The sequence below is a fragment of the Chinchilla lanigera genome, unplaced genomic scaffold, assembly GCF_000276665.1.
Source record: "Chinchilla lanigera isolate Chin_1 unplaced genomic scaffold, ChiLan1.0 scaffold00013, whole genome shotgun sequence".
Classification (NCBI taxonomy): domain Eukaryota; kingdom Metazoa; phylum Chordata; class Mammalia; order Rodentia; family Chinchillidae; genus Chinchilla; species Chinchilla lanigera.
Genome location: NW_004955414.1, coordinates 19,300,805 through 19,314,705, shown reverse-complemented (window position 1 = coordinate 19,314,705; position 13,901 = coordinate 19,300,805). Strand labels below are relative to the sequence as shown.

Here is a 13,901-nt window from a genome sequence, read left to right as displayed (position 1 = left end):
GTCTTCTGGCTGCTCCTCTGTATTTTTACCTGCAAGACGTCACCCAGCACCTCACCCCGAGGTGGGGTCTCTGGCAGCTGGGCCAAACGTTCTTCCAGCTGAGAAAGTTTCCCCTGAAGAATTTCATTCTTCTCTTCAAGGCATTTCTGGGAGTAAAAAGAGACCATGTGAAGAGGTGGACCACGTATCAGAGTACCACACAGGCCCTCACAAACATGAGCAAAATGTAACACTACCATTTTGTTAATAAGATCTGTCTTTGCCCTGGCCTAAGGGGAAAGAAAAATCTCAGAAATTATGGACCTGAGCCTATGAGGGACCTGACTTTCTAGTTCTAGGATCAAATTAAACCACACTATGAGCTGCTTCCTACTTCTCCAAGGCTATAGGGCTTACTTCCAATTTCCTTACTATCGTTTCTCGATCTTACTATCGATAAGCCTTGACTCCTAGATTACACAAACCACCACCAGTTTAAAAATAGCCCTGGAGCTGGGCCTGGTGGCTCACATCTGTAATCCCAGCACTTGGGAGGCTGAGGCACGATGATCACTGCAAGTTCGAGTTCGAGGCCAACTAAGGACACATAGTGAGACCCTGTCTCAAAAAAAAAAAAGTAGATCCTAGGCAGCAACCCCCACCCCATGCCTACTTCCCCCTTATTTTTGATTAGGGACTAGACACTAAACTTGGTGCATCTCTGAATTTCTAACCCATCTACAAGTCTGGGAGGCCACTATTATTGCCTCGTTTACTAAGCGAGACACTGACACTCAGACGCTTAGTGCCTTGCTAATGTACTCCATGGTCAACAAATGGCAGAGCTGGGTTCTTATAAATAGCAACAATAACAAGTCCGGCTGGCATCCTTAATTTGGAAATCTGAAATTCCAAATGCTCGAAAATCCCAAACTTTCTGAGCTCCAACAAGATGTTCAACAAGTTTTAGATTTTGGAGTATTCCGACTTTGAAATACTCATGAAGTCTACGTAGATCTCCTGAAACTAGAAAATCTCCCAACTCACACATTCTGGTCCCGACCAACCTGCAACTGATTTGAGAGCTTAATTCCCTCACAATGTGTCCAATACTTCCTCAGCAATCGTCCAGCCTGGCCCCAACTCCCCAGCGGGGTTACCTTGTCCTGCAGGGCTGTGCCAAGCTCCTTCTCCAGGTGGGCCTGCTTCTCCACCCACTCCTGAGTGGCCTTGCTGTGCTCCTCAGTCACTTCATTGAGGGCGCCCTGGAGCTGCTGCAGGTTACTGGCAAACTCCCGCAACTGAGACACAAGAAGGACTCTTGTCACCCAGGGTCCAACTGGCATGGCCACTGCCATCTGCTCCCTAATGCCTGGGGACTGGTCCCTCCACGCCGGCTCCCCTCAATTACAATGAATCACACTGCTAATTCAGGACTACATGTCAACGTTTAGGGCTATCAGCGGGGCATGGTGGCGCACACCAGTAATCTCAGCACTCGGGAGGCTGAGGCAGGAGGATTGTTTTGAGTTTGAGACCAGCCTAAGCTACAAAGTGAGCTCAAGGCCAGCCTGAACTGCATAACGAGACCCTGTCTCAAAAAGACCAAAAAAAAAAGTAAATAAATAAAAAATTAGGGCTATCACTCAGTCCCCTAGCAGCAGTCAATTACGGGATGAGGAAAGTGGCTCAGTATTCAGGTATCTGGAGAGACTGAAGCCTGAGCCAGGTTCCAGGAGTCTTCTGAACCCTCCCGGGGAGCCTTCTAGACCACCTCAGCCCTGAGGCTGTCCGTGCGTGGCCCCATTCCTCACCTTAAAAGACAGGTCCCCATTCTCCTCAGAAAGCTGGTTAATTTTGCGGTCCATCTGGCCCTTCTCTGTCTTCAGGTCCTGACACTGCTTTAGAGTCTCATGCAGCCGCAAGGTGAGGCTGCCAGAAGGGAACAGTGAGGGAAACATGGCCCTGACTAGGGCGGGGGGGCGGGGGCTGGGAGCAAGGAAGGCGGCAGGGAGAGCTCTACCTTTCATTCTTGCCCCGCAGCTCCTCAAGTTCCCTGGGCTCCAGAGGGCCGGCTGCCTGCTTCTCGTTCAGCAGAGCAAGGCGGTCAATGCGCTGCTGCATCATGGATATCTGTGCATCTGTCCCAAAGCAGGAAGAAAAGGCAGGGTCAGCACAGAACTGCAGGAGCAGGGACAGAAAGGAGGCGACATAGGGCTATGGGAATGGGAGCTTTCAGGAAGTCAGCCTGACTCTCAGCCTAACACAGAGCTCTAAGTTTCAGGGCCAGCGGGGGGAAATATGGGAGAGTAAACCGTCACCCAGGGCTTCCCCAGATGTAAGCCCCAAATGCTGCCTCACACCCACAGCATGCCAGGAACCCACCCTTCTCGGTGAGGAGCTTGCGGTGCTCAGCCAGCTCCAGCTCTAGCTCATCTCTATTGTTTCTCTCATCTGCAAGCTGCTTCTTCAGCCGTCTCATCTGAAACTGTGGCGTCTGCAGGATGTCACCCACGGGAGAGGCTGGAGAACCTGAGACGAAGCTGAGAAAGGAGATACCCCAGAAGCCAGGGTAAGAGCCTAAGCGTGAAAGCAACCAGCAACAGCCAAGGACGGGGAGTAGGGGTTGACGGCCGTTAGCACTGCCCGGGAGGCCCAGGTACCTGGGTTCTGTCTGCAGTGCTATCTCGTGCCTCATGACAGGACCTGGAGAAAACTCCTTCTCCCTTCTCCATGCCTTAATTTCTGTGCTGGGCGTGGGGGTGGGGGGGTTACATATTGTCCTTGCCTCTGCAGAGCAGCACTGAGGGAAGGACTGCCTTATACAGGATGCTGCCTTTGAAGCCGGTTGTCTGCCCCTGTCAGACCTAACCGGCCTGCCCGATTAGTGCTGGGTCAGACAAGGAAACCCCAGGAGGACAGCACCCTTCAAACACCCTGATGATGTGAGAGGCGTGGCCTCCAGAATGCAAGGAATTGAGGACTGAGTGGATGCTGAGGCCCCTCCCAGGAAAGGCCCAGGACATACTTGTTCCCACTGGAAGAGGCAACCTTCTGTAGCTCTAGGAAGCGAACCTCCCTCTTGGCCTGGTGGCTGGGTGGAGACAGCTCTTCCGAGAAGGTACTGGAACAGGTGGAAGAGACAGGAACTAGAGATAAGAAACAGACAAACCAAGAAATGTTAGTAAGGGGGCGGTGAACAGCTTAGCATTGTTATGTCAAGTGAGAACTTGCCTTAGTAGGTGTGACTCTTAGGACATTTTTTTTGTTTTTTTGGCACAGGTTCTCACTATGTAGTTCAGGCTGGCCTTCAACTTGTGGCGATCCTCCTGCTTCAGCCAGCTGAGTGCTGGGATTACAGGCATGTGCCACCACACCTGGCTGACTCTTTGGATACTTTGTATGTAAATTTCAGAGGAAGGTACTAGGCAGAACCTGAAACCTGGTGTCTGGGTATCCTGAGGTCAGGGCCCCTAACCACAACCAAGTGTGGGGCTTCCAACTTCACAGTGCATCAGTGCTCAGAAAGAACAAAGACAGCATCCTCCATACTCTGAAAATAGACCAGGTACCAGGATTTTCCTCCAAGTCTGAGCTGCAGAGACAGCTGGGAGCTCTGCATGGGATTTCCCTGCAGTTCCCAACAGCCTCCTGTGTCCGAGTCCCTGGCCTCTTTCCAGAGCTATCTGAACCTTCCGAACGCCTCTTTCTCAAGACCTCATCCCTATGTTCCCATGACCGCTTCTGTGCGACACTCCTACCTCTCATCAATGAACTCCTTTTTGCACCTACCCCCTGCCCCCTCAAGGTCCACAGTGCCCAGAGTGTTGGTGGCTACCCACAGGATGATCCATAAACCCACGTCTGGCCCAGAGCCCTCTCCTGCACTCTGGACTCACATCCCCAACTGAAGGTCTTGTAAACCTCAATACGAGGAACATCACATTCAACAGCTGGCAAAGAACCTGCCCCCACCCCATGTCCTCAGATGCCGATCACACCAGCTGACTTCCTGCTCATTCATCAGCTGCGCTACCAGCCAGATGTTCTGCAGGTTCCGCCCACAGATGCCTTATCATACTTACTGGTGTATGTGTTTGCTTCCCACTGAGAACATGTGCTTTATGAAGGGAAAACCTTTTCTAAAGACTCTGTATTCCTAGATTTTAAGCCTAAAGTAGTGATTATTTTAAAATTTCAAAACAGACCTTGGGATGGTGGCCCACACCTGTAAATCTCAGCACTCTGAGAGGCTGAGACAAGCATCACAAGTCTGAGCCTAACTTAGGTAACTTAGTGTGACTCTGTCTCAAAATGGGAAAAAAAAAAAAAGGGCTGGGAATGTAGATCAATCTGAAAGCCCTGGGATCAGAGTTCTTTGTACCACAAGAGGGGAAAAAAAAGGTGTGTGTCTGTGAGAGATCAGGACAGCCTCACGGCAGATGGGATCACTTACACTCTGCTCAACTACCTGGCAGCAAGGGGGAACTCTGTGGTGATGGAGATGATGTTGACATAGCCTAAGGGTCAACTCCTGCATTACACCCATCCTGAGCACCAACTCCGTGCCTCCTGACAGGAACAAACCCCAGCACACACACTCATTCACACACACCTCTAGCAGTCCCTGCCCAGATGAGGGGATCCTCAGGAGGATCTCTACTGCTCACCTTTCTTCAAGAAGATCTCTAGGTCCTCTGTAAGGTTCAGCCCATCCTCATGGTCCAGCATAAACTTAAGGATGACTGCTAACTCAGCCTGCACCAAAGAGAGAATAGGAGCATCGCTGCAGTGCCAGAGGGGCCTCTCAAGTGAGGGCTGAGGGGCTCCATCCAGACAATGGCCATCACAGGTTCTCCGGAGCCCTGGAATACACTGGGTCCCACTCTTCCTCTCAGAGCCAGAGCTTCACGGTCCAACCCACAGCATTCAGCAGCTCACATAGTCCTTTCCCTCTGACTCCCCTAAGGATGAAACCAGGGTCAGACCGAGTCTCTAACATACGTCGGGGAAGGGGCACAGACAGAAAGCTTTTACACCTAACCATGTGGCCTTGTCCAGATGACGCTATTGGAGGAAAGGATGAAAGGAAAGGAGGAAAGGACAAGAACATATGGACATGGATAAATATATTAAGACAATAATTTCTATGTGTTATCCAAACACACAAGACAATTAAATATGTGTACATAAGAAAGGTCTTGGAAATCTACCCTTTAAACTGAGCAGTTATCTCTGAGAATGAGGTTACTGGCAAGTGTTATATTCTTCTTTGTGCTTCTCAATATTTTCTGGATTTTTTTCCTATAACACATGGCTGTCATTACAGCCATAGCTTCTCAGGGAATATGCACTATTTAAAGAGAAAGAAAGGGGGTAAGGGACACCCATGCTGGGTCCAGAAGCAGCGTAGAGCTTACCTGAATCCTATATTCAAACTGTTCCCAGTCACGGAGGTTTTGGGAGCTCATGGACGAGTGGTACAAGAGCAGCATGATTATCTAGAAGCCGAACAGGAGCCAGTTACTTGAGCAGGGGTGTCTCTTCCCAGTGTTTCCACACAGGACTTTTCAGGGAACTCTAAGAGTTATTCCGAAGACTCTTCCAAAACTCCTAGGATTAGCAGTTCCAGGCCACCACCCATAACAGCCCCAGGATACACTTTGTTGTATTCTGAGGACTCAATGCACACTGTGCAAAAAGCGAGTTGCCAAGATGCCTGTATGGCTAAATCGCTGGGCTCACGCAAACATGGGGATAAAGCTTCAGGCACCCTGTACAGTGAGGCCAGCACCCCAGGGAACAAAGTAGACAGAGCTATTAAAAAAAAAAAGAAGACACTGATCACACGATAAGATCTGACTCCTGCCAGGTCTCCACTGTAACCCACAGTGTTGGTAATGAAGACTTCTTTGTCAGATCATGGTCCCCTCAGACCCCTGGGCTCTGGCTCAGAGGGGTGACTATCTGGTCCTCCTCCAACTTAGAAAAATCCCAGAAACAAAGCACCCACCAACCTCCTTTGGGTTAACCCAGCCCCCAAGTTTGGTATTCCACAGGTACCTTGGCCAGCTCCAGCTCTGATCCATCCATCACCTTCTGCACAGACACAAGGCATTCTGGGGAAGAGGGACGTTTTCGATTTTCTGCAATGACAACAATGTAGAAACAGGATGAACTCCCTGGGAATCACCCCTGAGTCCATGAGAACACCGGAGTCTGACAAGCAGACCTACAGTCTAAGAGGACTATGAGAGGAAGGGCTCCTGCGTCCTCTCTCCCCAGCCACACATTTCAGCTCTGGGTCAGGACCTTGCCATCACCTGTCCACTCACCAGCTCCCACTCAGCACCACAGAAGGAATCCAGAGGTTACTCTAGAGCAGTGATGGTGAGCCTTTTGGAGACAGGAGCCCAAACTGCAACCCAAACCCACTTGTTTTTGCAAAATGCCAACACTCCAATCAAACCTGAATATAACATGCATGCCATAGGTTCGCCACCACTGCTCTAGAGTTCTATGCCAGCTAAGGACCCAGACATCTATAGCCAGGTCAGAGCAGAGTGAATGGGGATCCCTGGCTCTTACGTTGCCACACAGGCTAGGTTCAATTACTAACCTGTTCTACCTAACTGGATTCTCACCTTCCCTATATTCTGTTGAGATGGAGATGGCAGACAGCTTCCCATGTCAAATGTGGTCATGCTGTGGTCCAAGGCTGAACCAGAGAAGGGGAACTGACAAGCACTGTGCTAGAAGCTTCCAATGTATTCTTATTTAATCCTCCATCAACCTGAAGAGCAATTTCCTTTATCTCCAAACTACACACAGGGAGCCTATGTGCAGAAAGGGACAGCAGTGAACAGGGTCAAGATCTCACCAAAACTGCCTCTGCCCCTACGCCAATGACCTACGCCAATGACCTACGCAATTATCTGAGGGAAGTTACCTGGGAAACATTTTTTTCTTGCAAGGGAGCTAGGGTAACATGCACCCTTCTCTCTACTCTGGCTCCTCAAAGTGAGCGGAATACAAAGCTAAGGAGATGGGCACCAAATGGCAACCCCTCTGCTCTACGCTGATCTGACCAGGGCTCCAGCACTGAAGGGGCACAATTCTTACACCAACTGGTGTTAAGACCTGGGAAGCTGACCCAGCTGTCTGTGTTTCTGCGCTAGAGTAGGAAGCTTTCAACCCTTTCTTCCCCCAAAGCCCAGGTGCTAGGTAAGAAAGGTGCTTACTCTGCAGGAAACCACACACAAAGTCCAGTCTCTCTGGCACCGGCTGCTGCAGGATTTGCTGCCCCTCTTCAGTGCCATGGCTAGAAAAAGAACAAGTATTAGGACAGCAGTACATAGCGAGTGCTGCTTCCTTGACGACATGCTACTTTCCTTCTCTTCAGCACTCAGTTTACAGAGAGCTGGGAGAGAACTACATCACGTGCTGGAAGCGGTGATAAGGTGCCAGCTGACCATGTATTCAGCTGCAACTGTGGTGGGGACTTGAGACCTGGAGTCCTTCTGGAAAAGATGGCACTCTGCCAGGCCATTTGCAAATGGCACAGATGAATGGGAAGTGAGACTGAACAGCCTGGAGGGGACTGAACAGCCTGGAGGGGCTCAACTTGAAAGTGTCAGGAAGCCTGAAAAACATGGCTAGGGCAGACTGAGAGGCCCATGGAAAGGGAAAACAGTCATGAATTGAAAGAATGGGAGGGAACAAGGCTCTGAAACGAAGGGGTTCGCACACTAGGCTGAAGACAGATGGCTAAATGCGCTTAGAGGCGGGGCCAAGTGACACTCATTCTTGATTGGTGGCCTTGGCTTGTGTAACTGGACAAGAGGGAGGCAGCAGAGGGCGCTCTCACACAGCAAGAGCCCAGCCCTGGGTGAGCCCAACTGCAGTTCATTTTCAGAGGTGACTATGGCTTCATTGCTGGAATAGGTGAATTACAAGTCGAAGTCAGAAAGCGGGCTTCTCTAATAGAGCTGCAGCTGGAGATAATGACTAAAGGGACCTCAGCATCTCAGAACCTGAGCCCTCAAGTCTTAAGGAACTTTCTGGAGGGCAGAGCAGGCCCTACCTAGAACCTTCCTGTACCACAGGCATCCCATCAGGCCCAAAGGGCATCCAAGTCAACAATTTCCCCTCCACTCTGCACCCCACTTCAAGGGTCGCAAAAGCTTCCAAGTGAAGCCAGAGTCTTGAGGCATGAATTTCAGATTCCTGCATGAGCCTTCTTCCCTTCCTGCCCACAGCTGGGCATGTAGGGACCGTCTGCCTCAGTGCACTCCACTGGAGCATTCTCATGTTAAGCGAGTGGGAAAAAAATGTTGGCTTAAACCAAAATGAACTTTTTCTTCCCTCTTTCCCTCCCTCCCTCCATATCTCCTTTCTAGAGACAGGGTCTCATTATGTAGTTCAGGCTGGGCTTGAACTTGCAGCAATTCTGCCTCAGCCTCCCAAGTGGCAGGATTACAGGCCTGTGTCACCACACCCGGCCTGTCTTCCTTTTTGACAGCTCTAAGGATAGAATCCAGGCCCTTGCACATGCTAGCTAAACACTCTAATACTGAGCTATATCACCGCCCTAACCCTATACACTCTCTTTTTTAAATGTTTGAGATAGTCTAAGTAGCCCAGAATCCCCCTGCCTCAGCCTTCATAGCAGCTGAGATTACAGGTGTGCACCACTCATCCCTTCCTCTTCCTCTCTTTTCTCTCTCTCTCAGTATTAGGAATCAAACCCAAGGCCTTGCATATCAAGTGGAACATTCTCTAAAGAGGATATAACATATTATTCTCTCAACCTGTTTGATAACAGGCCCATCCAGACTTCTGGTGAAAGTAAAATTACATGGAACATGATTTGGAAGGAAAATTTGAGTCCTAGAGAAATCCAGGCCACCCTCAATACCATATTCCAGTCTCATCTGGCCAGAAGCCACGCAGAACCACCGCAGGCCACACCTCCACTGCCCTTCTCCACTATTCCGGCAGTACCCAAAACAATGGTGCTCCGTACAGCTGCCCACTGTGCCCTAACTGTGCTCATGGAAGCTAAGGCTCAGCACAGATGAGCCAACTGGCAGCTGCAGACGGCTTGTACTGGGAAGAGCAGCGGTCAGTATCAGCAAGATGACTGCCAGGGCTTCAGGCTTCCTGGCAACATGGCTCCGCTCAACTCTGCTGGTCAAGCCTCACGGCTATCAGAGATGAGACCACTTTTTGCTTTAGACAGTTCACACACAGGAGAATGAGGAGGAGAACTGTCAGGAGTTATGCCAATGCATTTTCCCAAAGAAACCAGCAGTGTTCCAGTTCCACAGCTTCTACTTGCTACCAACCCTGCCATGGTCTTTGCTTTTCCTTAAAGATGAGGCTTCTGATTTAGATTAGCACCAGCAGCAACAGAAAAATGCAATACTCAGAATATATTAATCCAGAAGGTCTGTTTTTCTAAACCTTCACTGTCTTAAATCTGAGTGGTGATTTCGACAGCTCCTACTTAAGTTTCTTACCCCAGTCTAAGGCTTAGGAAGCACACTAGAAGACAAATGGGAAAACAGGCACAGTTGTCTTTCCCTATAAAATGTTCCTCCAAGTTATTAACCTACAGTGGCTCAAGCACAAAATACATCCTTTTTCTTGTCATTACACCAAGGGTAATTTATCTTTTCAAAAGCAAAAGCTCCTCATCTATTCTGAAGTCAAAAAAGCAAGCTGCCCTTAGGCACATTATATCTGGTTGCCTTGCTTTTAATTTAGTTTTGGTTTTTGAGACAGGGTCTAGCTATGTAGTCCATGCTGGCTTTGAATGCAGGAATCCTCCTGCCTCAGCCTCCTGAGTGCTGGAATCCACTGCTTCTCTTCTAGTGATGTTAAAACTGAATAGTGAGCTGGGCATGGTGGCACATGCCTGTAATTCCAGCAATCAGGAGGCTGAGGCAGGAGGACCCCTGCAAGTTCAAGGCCAGCCTGAACTGCATGGTGAAACTATCTCAAAAACAAAACAAAACAATTCAATAGTGAGCTAGGTACTGCTAGCCTAATGGTTTCACCAGCCACTGATGACAGGCACTAAGATCTACCACCTCATTAGAGTTTGCAAATCACTGATTTATAGGTGGTACGCATCCCCATGTATGAAGCATTCTTGCAACAAAGAAAAAGAAAAGCCTTAAACCAATCGGGCTTAGATCTAATCATCAGCTTATTGGCAACAAGAAGAACAATTTAAGCAGCACCATGATGATGTAATGCATAAAAGTCAGGATTTAAGAATTTCCACAGGATCAAAATAATGGGATAAGGTGGCAATGGGTAGAAAGAGATAAGCAGAAAGCAAGACTGGTGTGAGGAAATGAGCCTGAGATAAAAGATCTTGAACACCAGGCTAAAGCTTTTAGATTTAATTGTAGTATTAATGAGGAATAACTGAGGGCCGAGCAGTCACTGAGGTGTCACAATGAAAGCAGTGAGAAAGCCTCTCGGGATCACACACACAGGAATGCATGGGAAGGAGGACCGACCAGAGAAGAACGAGGCCGTGAGGGCCTGGTGTCAGAATGAGGCCAAAGTCTCTGCAGCACAGATGGGGAGGACAGTGACCTATGAGAAGTTGACACCAAGGAGGGAGAAATCCAAGGTGATGCCGCCACGTCCTGCCTCGCGACTGAGAAAGGAAATGGCAGTGTCTGGACCAGAATGAAAGAAAGGTGATCCCTCCAGCAGCCGTAAGGCTGGGTGCTGGTGACAGCCACGTGAAGTTTTAAAAACCCTGTGAGACACCCCATTATCACCACACATTTCAAAAGACAACAGAAGCTGGCATACGCCTATAATCCCAGCACTCGGGAGCCAAGGCAGGAGGATCGCTGTGAGTTCAAGGCTGGCCTGTGAGATTCGTGGTAAGTTTAAGGTGAGCCGAACTATATACAAGGGTTGGACTCATCTGTCCTGAATAACTCAACCCTACTAGACTTTGCTGATAAGAGAATGCCGAGCCTGGAAGTGGATGTAAAAAGAATTAAATGTATTATGGGCATGTACAAACTGCCCATGATGAATGTAATCATTACATACTGTAAATGTGTACTAGAAAAAAAAAATGGCAGTGGCGGCACACCCCTGTGATCCCAGTACTTGGGAGGCTGAGGCAGGAGGTTGGTGCAATTTCGAGGCCAGCCTGGGCCACAAATGAGTTCAAGGCCAACCTGAACTGCACAGTGAGACCCTGTCTCAAAAAGACAAAAAAAAAAAAAAAAAAAAAAAATTTAAAAATAATTAAAAGAGGAGAGAGACAGCCAACACCATCTTTACTCACTCACCTACTAAACTAAAATCTCAGTAAAACCTAATTAATGTCCTAAACTAGGTGGGGACAGGAAAGAGACACAGCCCCTGTCTCTGACATATCCAGTTCCAGTACCTTCCTAGCACCAAGTTGCTACCTAAGAATGAATGATCAAATGCTTCAGAGAGATGTGAATCCCCACCACTGTTTCTAATTGCAATATATGGCACACACCTTTGACACTTCAGTCTATCCAGGGCACAGGGTCTACGGTGTCTTCCTTTAAAAAAAAAAAAAAAAAAAAAAAAGGCCAGGCGTGGTGGCACACATCTGTAATCCCAGCACTCAGGAGGCTGAGGCAGGAGGATCGTTGTGAGTTCAAGATCAGCCTGGGCTACAAAGTGAGCTCAAGGCCAGCCTGAACTGCATGGCGAGACCCTGCCTCAAAAAGACAAAAAAAAAGGAAGGAGAAGGTGGGGAAGGAGAAGGCAAAGAAGGGGAAGAAGAGGAGGAAGAGGGGGAAGGGGGGAAGAGGGAGAAGAGGGGGAAGAGGGGGAAAAAAAGACAAGACTTTATTACTAGTCCCTTAACTCTTTATTTTAGGACTGGCCTCTAATTTTACCTATGGGACAAAGAGATGAGGAAAGCCGGCTTTGCCCTTTCCAATCCTGAAATTTGACAAACTATACAAAATAACAAAATTGTTTCTGGCCTGACTGATCTTCACTTTGACCCTGAGAGGTGTGGTAGGTGGCGGCATCCGACTGCCCTGATTTCCACAGGTAAGTGACATGCAAAGGGAACGTGCGCTAAACACACAGAAGTCAAATAAGAGGCAGAGGGGCTGGGGATTTAGCTCAGCGGCACAGCGCCTGCCTGGCAAGCACGAGGTAGTGAGCTCCATTCCCGGTACCGGAAAAAAAACAAAAAACAAAACAAAACAAAACAAAAAACAAATAAGAGGCAGAACTAGAATCCTGGCTGCAAGACAACAGCAGGCTCCTCAAGCTCTCATCCACCTCACAAGACAAGGTAGAGGGCCAGGTAAAATGCCTAGCAATGTTGTAGTGGCTTAGGAAGGGCCAGCTTGACTTCGATGATTCCAAGCATAAGAGCTCCCCCTTTCTTACTCCTGGCCCCAGAGGCTGCACAAACAGGGCTGAGGAGAAAGACCAGAAAGGAGTTGAGAAAAGAGGTAACAGAAGGCTCCTGTGGAGACAAGAGGATGGGGGGCGCTGGAGGCCCCGTGGTGCAAAAGTGAGGAAGCCTTCGGATGGGAGGAGACTGAATCCTACCCTGCCGAGAAGACAGTAACTAGAGGGTGAGGTCAATGTGTGCTGGCCTCTGGGCCACCCAGGCTTCTAACATCCCCATGACACCCAGGAGGCGAGGAACACAGGGCCCACCCTCCCCAGAGGCTTCCCTAGGGCGGCTGCGAGGGCGCTGTGTACTCACATGCTGTTAATGATCTTGATGAACACGTTGCAGTCCTGGAGCTGCCGCACGGCCTCCACAGGGTCAGCCACGCGCAGACTGTTCACCTGCGAGCCACAAGCAAGAGCCCGGTGAGCTCTTGAGAGATGCCAGAAGCGCGTGGTCTGCTCCTCTTCCCAGATGCTGGCAACTCTCCACTCACCGTGAATGCCTACTGCTGTAGGCTTCTGATGAGGCGGATTTGTCCTTCTCTTTTTTTTTTTTTTGGAACGGGATTGAACCCACGACACTCATACTGAGCTCCATCCCTAAGCCTTATTTTCTTTTAGTGAGATCCTGTCTCAAAATAAAGTCATTAAATTGCCCATGCTGGGCTTGAATTTGTGATCTTCCTGTCTCAGCCTCCTCCAAGATTACAGGCATGCACCACCATGCCCAGCTGTTACAGGATTTTTAATCTCAGCAAAGAACACTGCTGCCCCGATTCATCCAGAGCATGTGCCCGTCACAGAAACGTGAAGTGTAGCTATCAGTGGCCTTTCCCAAGCTTCAACTGATTAGAACCTACGCTCTCCTAGACGTCCCAGCACCTGGGGCTGATTACAAACTGGGTATAAAATGGTTCTGGAAAATTTCATAAGAAACGGCTACTCTATTCCCTCTAGAGAGAGAAAGGATGGGAGAGAGCCTGAAGGGTCGGGGGAGGGCACTTTACATTATGGCCCTCTGCAGCTCTTAAATGTTTACAATGTAACTCACTGTATGTCTTGAATATCTATACAATTCTGTCTTAGGAATGTTTACATTACTGCTCTCCTGAATTTTTATTTGATAGCTCTTTGTAGCTCTTCAACTTTGTGACATCTACTCAAAACAACTGGTTAGACACCCCTAAACACAGATCGAAAGCCTTATTTAATACATCTGAGAAATGTTTTCCAGTCAAAAAATTTTGAAGGGAGGTAGGAAAAAAGCAAAGAGCAATATTCTTTAAAAAAGAATATTGGAAGAAGATGAAGAGCTGAGAACCCTAAAAACAAACTTCTCAATTCTGATTCAACCCCTTTCTTTACTTCAAGCAGATATCCATCCACCTAAGTCTCTACACAAGAAAACTGACCAGGGGTCACATGCAAAGAGACGATACACAGGTTATTCACCAAACATATATGATGTGTGATTGAAAACTACA

General features: G+C 48.7%; 1 protein-coding gene across 6 annotated transcripts in view; it reads right to left on the bottom strand.

Moving 5' to 3' along the window:
- Numa1 (nuclear mitotic apparatus protein 1) overlaps positions 1 to 13,901 on the bottom strand; it is a 75,314-nt gene that overhangs the window by 12,799 nt on the left and 48,614 nt on the right. For 4 of the 6 annotated variants that reach the window (XM_005380008.2, XM_005380014.2, XM_005380010.2 and 1 more), the window contains exons 3-14: positions 12,731 to 12,816; positions 7,221 to 7,300; positions 6,043 to 6,125; positions 5,400 to 5,480; positions 4,650 to 4,737; positions 3,008 to 3,128; positions 2,643 to 2,729; positions 2,365 to 2,522; positions 2,003 to 2,120; positions 1,794 to 1,911; positions 1,140 to 1,280; positions 30 to 146 (exon numbers count right to left, since the gene is read on the bottom strand). In XM_005380008.2, coding sequence (XP_005380065.1) covers positions 30 to 146; positions 1,140 to 1,280; positions 1,794 to 1,911; positions 2,003 to 2,120; positions 2,365 to 2,522; positions 2,643 to 2,729; positions 3,008 to 3,128; positions 4,650 to 4,737; positions 5,400 to 5,480; positions 6,043 to 6,125; positions 7,221 to 7,300; positions 12,731 to 12,816 — 1,278 coding nt within the window. The remainder of the gene's footprint in view (positions 1 to 29; positions 147 to 1,139; positions 1,281 to 1,793; positions 1,912 to 2,002; positions 2,121 to 2,364; positions 2,523 to 2,642; positions 2,730 to 3,007; positions 3,129 to 4,649; positions 4,738 to 5,399; positions 5,481 to 6,042; positions 6,126 to 7,220; positions 7,301 to 12,730; positions 12,817 to 13,901) is intronic. The other 2 variants (XM_005380011.2, XM_005380013.2) reach the window with 1 other exon arrangement.